Raw genomic sequence first — 16,439 nt, 5'->3', positions numbered from 1 at the left:
CCATTCAAAAACACCCTCCCACTGACCCTGCAAGGGCCAAGCTGCCCCCGGGTCCTTGCTGCTAAGAAGGCTGGCTAACATGAAAAGGGGAAACATCCTGGAACAATCAGATCGCTGGGTCTGGGAGGGCCCACTCATCACATCAAGGATCATGGAGCAGTGGAGACACAAGAGATATCAGAGACCAAGTAGCAGGCTGAGCACAACCTGCATGATCTGGGGGTAGGAAACCAACAGCAACCCACCACCTCACCATCACCCTGGGAATTCAATTAGAAGAGAGCCTGGAAGCTGCTCAGTCCAAATCTCCATTTCAAAAGCTTCAATTTCCACTGAAGCCCTCAACAGTGAAACGGCCTGCTCGGTGGCCCAGCTAGGAAACGGTGGCAAGGCCTACACTCAAGCCCCCATCTTCCAACTGGATCTGGTGCTCTGGGCCAAAATGAAGAAGGCAGAAGACATTGGGCTGCGTGTGACTTCTTACCACCTAAGCCTGCAAATAGGGATGCTGAAGGTGGAAGAGACTGGGAAAATGTGCCGCAGACCTCAGAAGCTGCTGCATTTGTAAAACACTTTATTTTAGTTTGCCACATTCTCCTCCTGAGGCCTGTTTATGCAGCTCTTATTAATGACCACAAACTATCACATCTCTTTCTCAACTTCCAGATTTACAAAATTCTTTTCCCTGCCTAATATCCCTGCAAGGCACAGGGTTCAGGTATTATTCTCCCCATTTTACAGATCAGAATACTGAGGCCCAGAGCAGGTAAAGGCTGACTGATCACACAGTTAGCAACCAGCAGAGTCAGGATTCAAATCGGAGTCTTCTGACTTCCAAGTTGGCTCCTTCCCCAAACCACGCTGGCCTCAGGAAACAAACACTGGGTTACTAAGTCGCCTGGGACAACCGAGCAAGTACGGGGTGCTTCCTCCCAGCTCACCACGGCCTTTCAGAGAGAATCCAAATCCATTTTTCTTATCTCGGTGGTTTCTGGAAGCACTTTGTCCGCTACCTAATGACAAAGCGGCTTTGGGCACTTGTGTCTCAGCCGTGCAGCCCGGGGGAAACACTGTGTCCTGGGCTTAGGAAATGCAGGCCCGATCTGTTTACTTCCTGGGGCTGGTCCATCAGCAGCTTCCAGGGGTGAGGACTGGCAAGGACTTCTTTTGGGAAAAAGAACGGGAGGCGCTAAATTTAGGAGATTCTGTCATCAGGCTCTGTTCTAGAATCTGGGCCTCCTGAGAAAGGAAGCATTTAGTCTTCTCACTGTCCCCTCCTCGGCAGCCCACTGCCCTGACCCTTTAGGCCTGATCAATTCAGAAATTGCCTCCATTTTCTAGACCTGGAGGGCTAGAGAGAGGAAGGACTTGGAATCCTTCCTTCTTTCCTTCAATACTTAGACTTCCCTCCGAGGGCTTCCAGTTTAATCTGTATCTGAATAGGAATCTCCCTTACTCATCCTTACCCAGACTCCACTTGAACACCAATAGTGATGGGGAACTCACTACCTCATGAGGCTGCCCACTGTACTTCTGGATACCTTTGACAGTAAGGAAGCCTTCTACTTAAACTCACTGCTACTTCTACCCACTGCTCTGAGCTCTGCCCTCTGATCTGATCACCATGGGCACTCTCTCCACTAAAGCAGATAGCAGCCTCTCCTCAGAGTAGTAGACATTCTTCATGGCTTGTAGCAGACAAGAAATTCTTTACCTGGTGCCCAAACTTTCAGCCCAGGAAGAACTCAGTGTCCAGGGACACAAAGGCACATAAAGCTTTGCTCATGACAGACGCTCATTCTAGGCCAGAGGGACAACTATCCCTTTCACAGAGGCATGGGGTCCCAAGTCTGCTGGATCAGGGAAAACCCACACAGTTGTTTCCTAAATTCTGCTCAAGGGATAGATAGAGCTGTGTACCTGAGTCAGAAAAGACTCGAGTTCGAGTCCCGGGTTCTGCCGCTGTGTGACCGGAGCCCCACTGTCCTCATCTGCAAAATCATAATAATAGCACTTGTGCTACTTGTATCATAGGGTTGTCATGAGAAAACACTGTGGACAGACAGCTTTAGGGAGCAAAGGTCAAGACCTGCCCAGGTCCCAAACCCTGGGGGCCGTTCATGTTCCCAAATGGGGCAATTTCAAATCAACACGATCATTTTTCAATCCAAAGTCGGGAGTTGGGAATGATGCAAAAACCACTAAGTGATATGGAAGCAGAAGACTGTTGATTTTAAACAAAAAAGCCCCGCAGGGGCCAGGTAGCCCAACCTCCTTATTTTACAGATCAGAAAACTGAAGCCCGTAGAGGTTACGGGACTTGGCCAAGGTCATGTCCCTAGCAAGCAGCAAAGGACTGCGTGCGGTCCAGGGAGGGGTCACCCAGGCAAGACTGGGACAAGAGGCTGGACTTTGTGACCTGAGGTCCCTTCCATCTCGGAGATTTTATTACGTGGGGGCTCTCTTAGAAACGTCATCCAAGCAGCAGTGCCAGGGTTCAAACCAAGGCTCCCAAGCGCCAGCTTCAGGATTTTCCCTACCCTTATACCTGCCTTGTTTCCTACTGTGTGTAGAACACTGCTAGACACTAAAGAAAAAACAAGGCCTGAAGAAGGTCCGGACTAAGGCCCTGCCTCCCTGTAGCTCAGTCTAACTGGGGAATAAAACGGAGATACCCACATAACATCACACGGCGCCTGCACCACTGAGATGAGTTCATGTGCTCTGTGTTGGCTGGCTTCAAAGAGGGTGGTATTTAAAGGCAGGAATTCAACACTAGAAGGGGGGAGGGGCAGGCATGCTAGATATAAGGAAAGCACATGACCTCGACTTTCTAAGCCTCAGTTTCTTCACCTGTAAAATGGAGGTGAAAATATATATACTATCTACATCACAGGGTAGTAAAGGAAATGCTTTGTCACTCTTAAGATATGAAAGAACTTTTGTGTTGTTCATTTTTTTTTAATCAACTTCCCTTTGGCCTGGCCATTTGAGGAAGCATGCATGCCCTGTCCCCCTCAGGTGCTGTTTCCCAGGCTTACTCCCATCATTCCAGCCTCACCCAACCTAGTCCCCAGGGCCCCATTTTGGATAGAGACAAACGGCTGTTACAAAAGAAAAAAAAAAGGATGTGGGCCCAGATTTGAGGAGCTTCCAAGTTAATGCAGAGGTACCCCTCCAAATTATGAGGAAAATGTAAAATCCAGGCAGCCCACAGGATGTTTAGGCATACACCCCACTACACGGTAGCCCAGGAGAACAGTGTGAATCATGAACTTGGAGTCAGGAGGCTGGGTTCAGACCACTTATTTATTAGCTGTGTGACCTCGGGTAGATCACTTCCGTCTTTCCTTTGCTGCATGCTTTGTGCATGTCACTATCTAACCTGGATAAGAGCAGACACACTGCTCAGCACAAAGCTCTTGGTATAACTGTGGGTAACAAAACATCTCATTCTGGTCACTTTTGTTTTGTTTTAATAAGCGTGGGTGGGAGGATGTCTACACTAAGAATTTAAAAGCTCCTCACAGTTTCCATTTCCTTGTCTATAAAATGAGAATACTAATCCTGGCATCATTTGCCTCACAGGTATGTTGGTAGGACAGCACCTTGGAAGCCTTAAAAGCTAGAAACATGGGTGCCACAGGCACTGAACGCCAGCGTCTGGCACGTGGCTGGTGCTTAATAAATGCTTGCTGATTGACTGAAGGAATATTGGTCCTGACCTTCATCATTTAATGGCATAGAGCTCCCTGTCCCCGGGCAGTTCTCAAGCAGAAGGCTAGACGGCTTTACGAGGTCCGGGAGGTTCTAGAAAGAGACTCCTGTGCAGGGAGGTTCTAGACCAGGTCCTCTCCAAACGCCTCTGCAGCTCTGACAATCAACATAAGGAAATCCTAACTAAGCAGGGTCTGCCTGCAACAGGACTAGGAGGCAGAAAAAGGGAGGCTGGGTTCCTCCAAGGAGAGAGGGCACCACCGCAAAGTCACAAAGCCTCGGGAGGACCGGGATGGTTTCTACAAGCTTACCATTCGTGGTGCCCTAATCCTAGCTACAGAAAAGGCCATTTTAAAGTCATAAATGACAGGAAAATAGAGGACCCCGAGAAGCAAAGGGACTTGCCCAACCAACTTATTAAGTACTGTTGATTAGTACCATGACTACTACCGGTTCCTGTTTCTTTACTGTTTTAAAGTTGATACAGGATTTTTCTCGCAACCACTCTATGAAGCAGATGATATAGATCTGTATCACTGTGCCCATTTTACTGATGAGAAAACTGAGACACAGGGCCTGCAGGATTCAAACTCAAGGCTTCCCGCTCCCTTCCCACAACAAAATGTTTTGACCACACTGGCCTGGGAATAAATCATACAAATCTACGGCTCCTGGTTGGTCTCTCAAACCCCAAGGTTTCAGGGGCAGAGGTTCACCATTCCTTTGGACGGGTCACTTCCTCAGGCTCTGCTTTTTCTGTCATAATCCAGCTGAGGGTAGGCTGCTGAGGGGACCCAAAGGCTCACTCAGCCCCACTTGGCAGGGAAAGGCAAGGAAAAGAAAGGCGCTGGGACTCAGGAACAAGCCTCACAGAAGCCATCCTCCAGCACTGGGCGGAGGTCGGGGCCAGAACACCAACAATTTAAGGAAGTAACAGAAGACATTTCCCAGCTGGGGAGCCAAGGGAGGGAGGAAAGGATAAAAGAAGGAGGAGGAATAAAGGGCAAGGCCTTTGGGAAAAGGATGCCCTTTTCTACCAAGATACAGAAGATGTGACAGGCCTAGTCAAGGATCCAAAGCACCACTAGAGATGACCGTCTTGTTTAGGCGACTCAACTAGTGGAAAGAGCTGGAGCCAAGTAGTCACAGACTGGAAGTCCAGTTCTGTCACTAACTCGCCATGTGCCCTCAGGCAAGTTACCTCCCCCTTCCCTACGACTCATGTTCCTTTGTAGAATGAGTGAGTTGGGTTAGACGGCCTCTAAGCTGCCTTCCAGTTCTGACATTCTAGATTCTAAGATCCCTTCCAGTTGACATTCCGTGTTCCAACCATTTCTAGCTTTGACATTGTGTTCTAAAATGTTTCCAGCTCTGACATTCTGTGTTCTAAGGCCCTTCCCAGCTTTGACACTGGGTTCTAATATCCCTTCCAGCTCTGACATTCTGTGTTCTAAACTGTCTCCAGCTCTGAGATTCTATGTTCTAAGATCTCTTCCAGTTCTGACATTCTGTGTTCCAAGCATTTCTAGCTCTGACACCGTGTTCTAAAGTGTCTCCAGCTCTGACATTCTATGTTCTAAGATCCCTTCCAGTTCTGACATTCTGTGTTCCAAGCATTTTTAGCTCTGACATTCTGTGTTCTTAAGTGTCTCCAGCTCCAATATTCTGCAGTAAGGTCCCTCTAGTTCTGATTGCCTATACTCTAAGGTTCTTTTCCAGTTGAGACATTTCACATTCTACGACTTGAGTACATGGTTAGAGTCTAGTGGGAAGCAGCAGTGTGACGTCATGGAAAGAATCTCAGCCTCAGACACATTAGTCCTAATCTTAAGTCCCAGCTCTGCCACTTATAACCTGTGTAACCCTGGGCAATTTGGGGGCCTTCTCTGGGCTCCAGTTTCTCTAGCTCTAAACCCTATAAAGCCTGAGACTCTTGGAACACAGGGGAGGCAGCTGGGGGCACCCTTTGGAATAGCTCATTTGTAGGAAGTGACCTCACAGATCCCCTACCTCAACCTCCCTCTCAGTACAGAGATCTAGGGTGCTGAACCTTACTTACTTGTTCGGCCAGGAAGTGGGCATGGTCATGTAAAAAGGATGAGACCTGTCTTTGAGCACCCAGACCTCAGAGGGTTGGATGTAGATGGAGAGATAGCTGAATAGGGTGGAGGAGGAAGGAGAGGAAGGGAGAGTTGTCCTGTCCCTTTCATGGAGATCAGGCTGAGTTTTGCAGGGAACCCCTCCCCTAGACTCCTGCACCTCTGCGGCTAGCATAAACCAGCTCCAGCAAGAATGGGGCTGCCTGCAGGACTCATGCAGCTGAGGAGGAAAGTTAAGCTCAGAGAAGCCACGTCCCTTGCCCAAGGTCACATAGGTAGGCAGTAACGAGCCAGGAATCAAATGCAGGCTGTCTGACTCCTAGAGTGGCTCTCCCTCCAAGTGCAGCTTGGGTATCCCTTGCCCCTGCCACTAGAGACCTTTCCTCATCTCCCAAGTATCCATCAACTCCCTTAGGGATTATTTTGTCTGTACTTCCTCTTTAAGGGAAGGGATTGGTTTCCCTTTTGTTTTCCTGTCCCTAGTGCCTAGCACACAGTAGGTGCTTAATAAAGGCCTACTGAAGTGAACGGAATTTTTTAGTATAGCATGCTTGCCTGCAGACACATGAATACTTTCCTTATTTTCACCCCCACCCCCAAGGCCTTCCAGTGCATTCTAAAGGGAGCTCTATGAAGAAGATGCATGCTCACTACAGTGGGCTGCCCTGGAACCCTTCTCCAGGAAGGCCTCCCCTCTCCTAGGAGCTGATAGCAGGCTCTGCCCCTCTGCTGCTGTTGCTGGGGCATTGGGCTCCAAAGCCAAGGTCATCTCCAGCTCTGCCATCTAATGAGGGTCTTTCAATCCCTCTCTGCTCCTATCATGTGAGCTTTGTCCCCCAAAGCAGATAAGGGTGTGGCCAGCCCGTGGGAGCTAAGTCTAAGGTTCAGTTTCCTCTTAAAATGGGTCCATAGAACTTGCGTGACCTGTACCAGTGTTGTTTTGAGGAGAAGGCTCAGTGAACCTCAAGGTGCCACGGCAGTGGTTGTTCTTATCTGAATCCTGGCTCAGTATCTGACTCCCATTGTGACCTCTGAGCCCCGCATGGGGCTAATTTCCTGCCCTCTCAGCCTCCCCAGAGGAGCCTGGATGGGAATGCTCCCTTAGGAAATGTGATCTTGGCAGAAACTCGAGGTATGTGAGAGTATGTGAGACATCAGCTGCAGGGGGTCAGGGAACACAGAGCCCTACGTGAGTGTCGAGCCACTCCCCAGGTGGCCCGCTGTTCTGAACCTTCTGTCCCCAGCTCAGGCTCTTCTAGACAAGGGCCTCTCTGGGGAGACTCCCCTTCCAGGAAACACAAGCTGCAGAACTGTGTGTTCTGGCCCCACCTAGGGCCTGAAATGACCAGGGAAGGCAGGCAGGCCGTCCCTTTGACCCCAGACATTTACTAAACACCTGTGGGCAGAGGACAATGTCTGCTTCACGTACCCAGGTCTGGTTCGGAGGGGGAAAGATGTATGATGTACGGGTTACAGGAGGTGGCTGGGAAACTGGGCACACTTTCTCTTATCATCAATCAGCACCACCACCACCACCACCACCACCACCACCGTCATCATAACACAGTATTTAGAGGTAAAAAGGGACCCCAGAAATGATTTTCTCCAGAGATTCTTAACCTGCAATCTGTGGATTTTAAAAAAATTTGCACTTGATTACTATATTTCAAGATAACTAGTGCCCACTACAAACCTATGGATTTTACTTTACACAACATGGTTCTAAGAAAGGGTCCTGGCTTTACCAGACTGCCCAAAGGCATGACACAAAAAAGATTAGGAATCTCTAATCTAATCCAAGTCCTTCGTCTCACAGAGGGGGAAACTGAGGCCCACGATCACCCAGCTAGTGATTCACAGAGCTGGGATGGGAAGCCAGGCTTCTTGACTCCAAATCCAGTGATCTCTCCACTACGATGTCCTAAGGATAAGAACTTACCTTTCTGGAATGCCTTACGGTTTCCTTGACAGTCCCTGAAGGGAACAGTCCCAGGATTATTCTATTTTACAGAGAACTAGGGATCAGAGGCAGGAGAAGGCTCAGCCAGGGTCCCTTCCTTAAGAAGGGGCAGAGTCAGGATTCTAAGTGAAGGCTGTGATCCTGGGCCCCCCATTCTACTTCTCATTACAGGATACAACCTGCCTGACCCCTATCAGGCAGCACCTATTTTATCCCCTGGAGGGCCCCTTTTCCAGCACTACTCACTGTACCGAATCTCAGAACATAACAGCTGGAAGTAGGCAGGGGGTGGAAAGGGCCCTCTGAGATGAATCATTTAATCCTTGACCCTTAACACAGAAGGGGAGATCAATAGGACTGTTCCCAGTTGACAGATGGGGAAACTGAGGATAAGAAAAGGGACTCTTCCTGAGGTCACAGAGAGTGTCAGTGGCAAAGCAAGGCCTGCTAGCCCTCACACTGCTTCTCCTCTTCAAGGCTGCATTAATCCACATTAAACCACAGAGACAGGACAGCTTTCATTTCTACCATCCCACGCCTTCTGCCCCTCCCTCCCTCCCCAGCCTTCAGGAGCTCCTAATGGAGCTCCCCAGCAGTGGAGAGCCTCATGTTACATAAGAGTTTCATTTCTGGGCAGCTTATAAATAATTGGATTTGTGTAACTGCAAATTGGCTTTTTAAATGCATGAGAGTGATGCTCAATATTGAAAGAAAAATCATTCCCAATTTATACTTTTGTTTCATTTTCCTATTCCGAGTTTACATGAAGTTTTCTATGCTCCCTAGCAAGGGAATAAATCCCAGGAGCACAGAGTCTCAGAGCTGCAGGATATGGGGGCCGGTGGCCGAGGGGAACCTAGTCTGGATCCTTTGTACAAGTAGGCTCACTTAAATGCCTCCATCAATGGGAAAGTCAAGCTGGTTTTACTAAAGTGACTCATTATGGGGCCCTAGGTGACATGGATAGTGCACTGGCCCTGGAGTCAGGAAGACCCAAGTCTAAATCTGGCCTCAAACATGTACTAGCTTCGTGACCCTGGGCAAGTCACTTAACCTTGACTGCCTTAAAAAAAAAAACCAACACCCACAGTAAAGTGGCTCATTCCACGTTTGGATACTGCTAATGATTATCAAGTTTCTCCTTATTCAGGTCTGGAACCTACCTCTTTGCAACATCCTGCCCTTGTCCTCCCACCCATAGGAGAGCCTCCCTCTCAAGGTCATACGCAGAGGGGTCAGGGTATGGATGTGCCGCTCCTCCCTCCCTACTCCAGATTTGACTGGGCATCCATCTCCTTTGCACAGGGCCCCATGTTTTCTGTTACAAACATGCAGATGCCCTGGAAGACCTGTGTCTGCATGCCACTTTTGTTACTATTACTACTACCAGTATATCGCTCAGCCTCAGTCGTCTCATCTGTAAAATGAAGGGACTGAACTAGATAGCCCCTAAGGCCCCTTCCGGCCCCCGGCCCCCACCCCCAGGGTCCTATGACTAGGATATGGCCCCTGTCCTCACAGAGCTCACAATCTGGAAAGGGTACAAACAAACACAATATTACAGAGAATATGGGAAACCTAGAGACAGAAGAACAGGTCATTTCGCAATAGAGTTGGAGGGAAGAGGAGAAAAGAAGGATCTCAGAGCTGGAAGGAATCTCAGAGTCACTGGGAGGCTTCTAACCTTTGCATGGAAAAAAAAAAAGGAAGAAAGAGGGAAGACAGTATGGATTCTACAAACAAGGGGCCAATGAGTCTGATCTTGGATTCCTGGCCAAATTCTAGAACCTATTAGTAAAGCAACAGTTAGCAAATACCTAGAAGTGGTAGTGGTAGCAGTAGGTAGTAAATGGCTAGAAGGTAGGGGGAGTTGGTACAGCCTCATCAAGCGCAGATCATGCCAAGCTGACCCAACTTCCCTTTTCTGCTAGGGTCGCCAGGATGGCAGATCAAAGGAGTCCAACTGGTGTGTTTTAGTTCAATCTGATAAGAGCTTTTGACAAAAGTCATGCCCCCCTTTCGGAGCAAGATGGAGAGAAGTGGACTAGTGGTTTTTGGCGGAGGTTCAGTGGCCAGTCTCCCAAGTCATTTATTGGTGGTTCAATGTCAACCTGGAAGAAAGTCAGTAGTGAAGTGCTCCTGAGATCTGTGATTGCTCTTGTACTGCTTGGTATCTTTATCAATGACATGGAAAAAGGCATAGATAACAAAAAGCTCTTAAGATTGGTTAACATGGCTAGGTGACAAAGTTGGGATTCAAAAAGACCTGGCTGAGCTGACCAGTCAGAATCTAGTAATAGGAGTCAATGTAAAGTCCTACATGGACTCAAAAAATCAATGTCACAAGTATAAATAAGGCAGGGGAAGTATGGCTACTGAACAGTTTGTTTTCATAGGATATGGGGTTTTTAATATATCTCAAGTTCAATGTGATAAGGCAGGCAAAAAAGCTAACACAATTTCAGGCTAAAGAGAAGCCCAGTGTACAAGATAAGGTAGGTGGTCAATATATTTTGATCAGTCCACATCCATAACAGGGTTTCCCATTCTGATGCTAACCATCTAACTAATTGGCAGTGATGCCTCCCAACCAGGCATCATGGCCAAGAGACTTAAGGCTTCTGTGCTGACCCCGTGACACCTCCTGTGTGACCTTGGACAAGTCACCTACCTTTTGGATTTAACTTCTGAGCCTATTTTCTCATCTGAAAATGAAGGTAATATTTGTACTAAATCCCTTTGTAAACTACTCAAAGTCATGATTTTTCTCATGTGGGTCAAAATATGGAGCTCTCTCCTCTCCTCCAAGCCTCCGTAGAGGGTTTCATGAACTGCTATGCTCAAACAGATCAATCCATCTGCATAAATGTGCACTAGGCTGCCCTAGTTCTTGGTCAGAAAGGGCTCTGCCTTTAAAGTCAGAAATCTGGCCATCTTACAGCCTAGTTGACCTTCAACAAAGACCTTGGTCTTCCTATCTCTAAAATGAGGAGGCTGAACAGTATTGATCTCTGAGTTTCCACCCACTGCAAAACACCATGATCTGAGACAATAAGCACAATTTAGTATTGGTAGTCAGGAGGCCTTCCTGGATTCAAATTCCAACTGCTGTACTCATTAGCTATGTAATCATGGGGGAAAGGTATTGAAATTCTCTGGGACTCAATTTTTCCATCTGTGAAATGGAAATAATAAAACTTGCACTATTTAGAAGGCTTAATATGGCATAGAAAACAATTTTTATAACATATGCAAATGTAACTGAATACACTCATCAGGTCCCAGCTGCCTCTCTGAATCCCAGTTTCTTTCTAAACTCAGGAAGGCTTTTCCTAATCCCTCCAGCTGAGGGTACCTCCCTCCCAAAATTGCCTTTTTTTAAAAAAAAATATGTGGAAAGCAGTGTGGTATGGCACAGGGCTGAATTCAGTCAGAAAGACCTGAGTTCAAGGCTCCATTTCTGACACCTACTGCTTATATGCCCCTAGGCTAGTCCCCAAATTTCTCAGTGTGCCCAGGCAGCTCTCTAGACTTGGAAGTTGCAGAGAGGGGTCTGCTTTGGTTGCAGGTCCTCCTAGGAAGGGTCCCTATGTGATGATAAAACAAACTACAGACATGCTCAAATAAAGACAAACCTCAACTTTGGATTGATACGTGCTGTCTCCTTTAAGAAGAATGGAAAGTCCAAGAGGGCAGGGACTGTTGAGCTTCTATCTTTGTACCCCCAGCTCTTAACACATGCCTGGCTCACAGAAGGTATGTAGTAGATATCTGTTGATTGAGTGCCTGAAGCCTTTCCAGTTTGGTAGGGACCTGGCAGGGATGAAGTCCCACCGAGACAGTCTTAGCAAGCCTAGGATCTCAGCCTCTGTTTGATGAATTCACCTGTGGCCATGAAGGGTTTGGTCCGCATGTGAGTTACTGTTGACTCTAGGGCTCCAGCTCAGCTGGATGCTCAGGCCCATCCAGCCTGGCTTGACTCCTCCCTACACAGAAGCTCCTTCTCCCACATGGGATCCCAAGAAACCCAGACTCCCCCTAGATAATCATCAATGAGCCAACCCCAGCAGCAGCTTCTTTGGTGGGATCCAACTGATCCCTACCCTGACAATTCCCCTCTGATGTAAGAATCCCTTTACCACCCCCCCCAAGCTTCTATTTCCCCACAAACATTTATACAGAAACAGCCTTAAAAAAAGCAGCAGTAGCTGAGGGAGGGGTGCCAAGATGGGGGAGAAGAGCTCTGCCCATGCTCAGTGTAAGCAGAAATCAGAGGACAGACTTGTCTCAAGCCACGCTAGCCCAGAGGCAGAATGGAAGGAATTCAGACACATCGACTGAGCCAACTCCAGGCCTCCTCTAACCTGACATGGGGATAGATGGACAGATAGAAGTCTGGGTATGGGAAAGCCATTCTATAGTATGACAAAAAAAAAATCTTTTGGGCACTTACCTATGCTTTTCTAGCTCGTTGTGTGAAGACCTGTCCAGAGAAAAACAAACAAAAAACAGAAGTAAGTCCTCGGCTCAATGGATAATTGTGACCCAAACCAATCTGTGTATCAGCTGGTCAGGGAGTCTGGTGGCCTGGGTGCACTGCCCAGGGCCTCCCAGCTCGAGAGCAATGGGGACAGAGCTGAGAAGCAGAGACGCTGGAAGCCAGTCCGAGGCCAACTTTCAGTCAGAGCTCAGCCCTGACGCTGGCAGGGAGGGCTCCTCAAAGGCATCTCAAAATCCCACAAACGCCACGTAGGAGCAGAGGGAGGAGAGCAGGAGAGCTGGGCTCAGATCCCAGTTGAGACACTGACTAGCTATGGGACTCTGGGCAAGTCCCTTTGGTCCACTAAGACTCAGTTTTGTCATCTGTAAAATGGTGATAAGGATATTTATACTCTTCTCCTTCACAAGGTTGATGATGAGAGCCAAAAGGACACTAGCACTGGGGTCAAAAGACATGAGTTCAAATCCTGTCTTTGTCACTTAACTGCCTGCAAGACCCTAGGCACAGGGTCTCAATTTCCTCATCGGTAAAATGAAGGGATTAGATTAGATGGCTTCCTAGCCCCCTTCCAGTTCTAGTCTTCACTGAGGAGGGTCTGATTTATTTGGAACAATGGTATCCCCAGTGCCTAGAACAAGCCTGGGCATATAACTGGCATTTCAATCACTTGGCATAGCCATAGGAATGATTAATAGTAATATTATAACATATGCAAATGTAACTGAATTATACTATTATTAATATTAATAACCCCTTGTACTCACTACTTGTGGGGCTTTGAATCACTTTGCCTCCAGGCCTCAGTTTCCTCATCTGTAAAACAGCCCCTCCAAGGCCTTTTGTTGCTCTAAATCCTCTAATAGGCCCAAGACCCCCTCAATCAGCTAGGACTAGAACTCAGACACCCCGGGGTGGGGGGCAGTGTTCACCAAGCCTGGCCAGCTCCCACGCCTCAAGGCTCCCAGTCACTGAGCTGGGACATCCTCTGTCATAGGCAGAGGATGGCCCCAGTGCTGTCTCGAGCTGGTCCATCCAGCTGTGAGGTTTCATGAGTCTGCCAGGCCATTCTGCTCTACGGCCTCATCGACCATGGTTAACCCCTCCCCTGCATGGGAAGACCCTGCCCAACTGTTTCATACCTCTGACACTTCTCTCACAGTATTTACAATAACAAAATCTCTAACCAAAATGTGACTCACAGAGGATAGATGCTGTCCTGCTATCATTGTACTCTGCATACAGCAGGCGCTTATTCAGTGCTTGTTGCTATAATGCCTCCTTTCCACACAAACACAAACTCTTGGGCCTGACATTCATGGCCTTTTACAACGTGGCTACAACCTATGTCTCCACCCTGATTTCCTCCAGCTCCCTACAACACACATTCCCACCCCCAAGTCCAAGCTGTCTACTCCTGCCCTCCCTCCATCTGGTTCATTCCCACCTGGTTCATTCACCTTTCTCCTACCTGAAATGCCTCTTCCCCTCCTTTCCTTCTCTCCAAGGCTGTCCTGGCCTTCAGGGACCAACTCAGTCCTGCTTCCTCCAGTAAGCCTTCCTGGAGAGGGACAACCCACAGGGATTTCTCCCTTTCTCTATTTTCCTAGAGAACTCCTCCCTCAGACCCTGAAATGTTAACTAAGGGCTCTGTGTGCAAGAGAAGCTTTGTCTTTCCACATACAACTCCCAGAGGGGATCAGCTGTGTCCTCTGTTCCTTTCCTAGATCCCTCCTCCCATCCCTCCCACGACCCAAGGAAGGCCTGAACAAACACCAAGAGGAGGTGACCATTAGGAAAAGAAGCCGCAGCTGGCCCTTCACAGGGGGCTTTCCCATCCATACTGGATCTGATCTTCACCATCATTCTCCAAAGCTGGCAAGACATTTTAAAAATGAAGACACAGAGGCTGGAGGAGGTTTCTACCATGCAGCACCACATGCCAGAAGAAATGGGGACCTCTTGATTCTCAATTCACGGTTTTGCTCACTCCCACCGCCAGGACGGCCACATTCTTGTCTCCTTCACAGACCGTAATGCATTTCCTTTCCTTGTTCTACCAAATACAGACTCTGAAAGAATGATTCTCAATCCTGTTGGATGTGGGAGAAACCTTGAAGACCTTCCCAAAGTTCAACTGACCCCTATTGTAGGGTTTTTCAGACATGGAGGTGCCTGCTTCCAACAGCCCTGAGACCAGAATTCTCAGCTGCTGACCCATACCCATTTCCCATGCTCTGTCTGTGCTCTCCTCAGATGTGGACCTAGAAAAAAAGAAGGGAGAGAACACCCCTGGCCATCTCAGACCACCCAAAAGATGACAACAGCAGCTAGCCTTCTGTCACCTGCCCAGCTTGGCCAAGTTTGCCAAGAGATTAAAAAAGTAAGTCTTCCTCTCTTCACTGAGGAGGTGCTGGACTACAGGTGCAGTCCTTATACTGGCAGGCTCAGGAGACACGTTGGTTAGCTTTGCTAATTGCCAAGTGGCCCAATGGACACAGCTGGAGTCCCAGATGCTTACTATGTGACCTTGGGAGGTTCACTTCACCTTTGACTGCCTCGGTTTGGGGACCATAATGGCACCTATCTTCCAAAGTCCCTGTGAGGATCAAGTCAGACTATCTGTAAAGCACTTATAGCCCTTCGAGTGTTATATAAACGCTAGCTACTCTTTCTTTTTCAAAAAATTCTTTTTCTTTTTTTCTTTTTGGCACAAAGGCTGGCTTGCTGGGTGGGAAGGGATATATTTGTAAATAAAAGTGATGTGAAAATAAAAGATATCAATAACATTTTTTAAAAGATCAGAGGGTGGGAAAGAACATGGTCTACCTCATGTGGGGTGCGCCCCATTTTACTTGGTAACCTCCGAGACTGACTGACCAATGCGCATTCACTGAGCACATCCTGTAACTGGGGACTCGTGTTAGGCCCTGTGGGAGCTAGAGACAGGTAAGGAAGCAGAAGCCTGGGTCTGAGCCCCATCTCCGCTGCCCCGGCCACAGGCCTACCATACCCCCTTTCCTTTAATTTCTTCACCTGTCAAATGGGGGCAATAATATTTGTACTCCCTAGCTCAGAGGGTTGTTCTGTGAAAACATTAAACTGAATAATCGATATATTATCATCACTATTATTGTCAATAATAAACTCTAAGTCCTGTCGCAAGATCCAGCCCCTACCTACCCTTGGGGACTTCATGATCTGATAGGCGAAAAGGCCAAGGCACCAAAATAACTAACTACAAGAAGCAGCACAGAATTAGAGGCACACACAGAAAGCACTATGAGTGCAGGGTGAGAGAGATCTCCACTGGCTGAGGTGGTCAGGGAAGGCTTCCTGGAGGAGGGGAGAGATGAGCTGGGCCCTAAAGGTTAGGAAGAATTTCAATAGGTCAAGAGGAAGTAAGAGGGGCCTTGTGGGAAAATTGTGCCTATTTTGACCTGATTTTTCTGACTTCACAAAACGCTTGCCCATTTAGCCTTCATGGGGGTCCAGACTGGAAACTGTGCCTAAAAAATGTCATCCTAAAGTGATGGAACCTGACTCCTCCTCCTGCACGTGAGCTGGCCCCCAAACATGTCCCAGACAGCTGTTTCTCCTTACAGAAGAAGCGTACTAGAAAAGGAGATAGTATTGTTTAGAGGACATTAGAGCTGCAAATTATCACTGAGCTTACCTACCTCACTTCACATCTAGGGAAAGTGAGAGGAACTAGATCTAAATTGTTCAGGACAGTTGAGAACACAGGTCTCCTGACTTCTAGGCCAGAACTTTTTCTGCTAACAAAAGGGCTCATGTTGCAGGTAGAGTGGACAGTGTGACTACCACTGGCTTTGAAGGTGAAGACACAGGCTTCTGCCTCCTTTGTTCAGTTGGTATTTGAAAAGCACTTAGCCCAGTGCCTGGCGCACAGTAGGTGCTTCATAAACGCTTCCTCCCTTCCCTTCTCCATACAATGCTAAGTGGAACCAGATGATTGCCAGGGGCCCTTTTAGCTCTAAGACCTAGGGCTGCTGTGGGCCGAGGTTTACACAGTGCCTTAGAGCCAGGAGCATATCCGAGCCTGACACAACCTCGGAATGAGGGCAGGAAACATCACCCTCACTTTACAGATGAGGAAAACTAAGGCCCCCAGAGAGGAAGTGACTTCCCAAAGGGCATACAA

General features: G+C 48.1%; 1 protein-coding gene across 1 annotated transcript in view; it reads right to left on the bottom strand.

The window, feature by feature from the left end:
• The window catches only part of MXD4 (MAX dimerization protein 4), a 53,487-nt gene that overhangs the window by 25,879 nt on the left and 11,169 nt on the right, over positions 1–16,439 (bottom strand). Inside the window, exon 3 of the mRNA XM_036763059.1 lies at positions 12,230–12,259. Within this exon, the coding sequence (XP_036618954.1) occupies positions 12,230–12,259 (30 nt within the window). The remainder of the gene's footprint in view (positions 1–12,229; positions 12,260–16,439) is intronic.

The sequence above is a fragment of the Trichosurus vulpecula genome, chromosome 6 (assembly GCF_011100635.1).
Source record: "Trichosurus vulpecula isolate mTriVul1 chromosome 6, mTriVul1.pri, whole genome shotgun sequence".
Classification (NCBI taxonomy): Eukaryota; Metazoa; Chordata; class Mammalia; order Diprotodontia; family Phalangeridae; genus Trichosurus; species Trichosurus vulpecula.
Note: the sequence above shows the minus strand (reverse complement) of the source record. Positions and strands in the feature narration are given on the sequence as shown.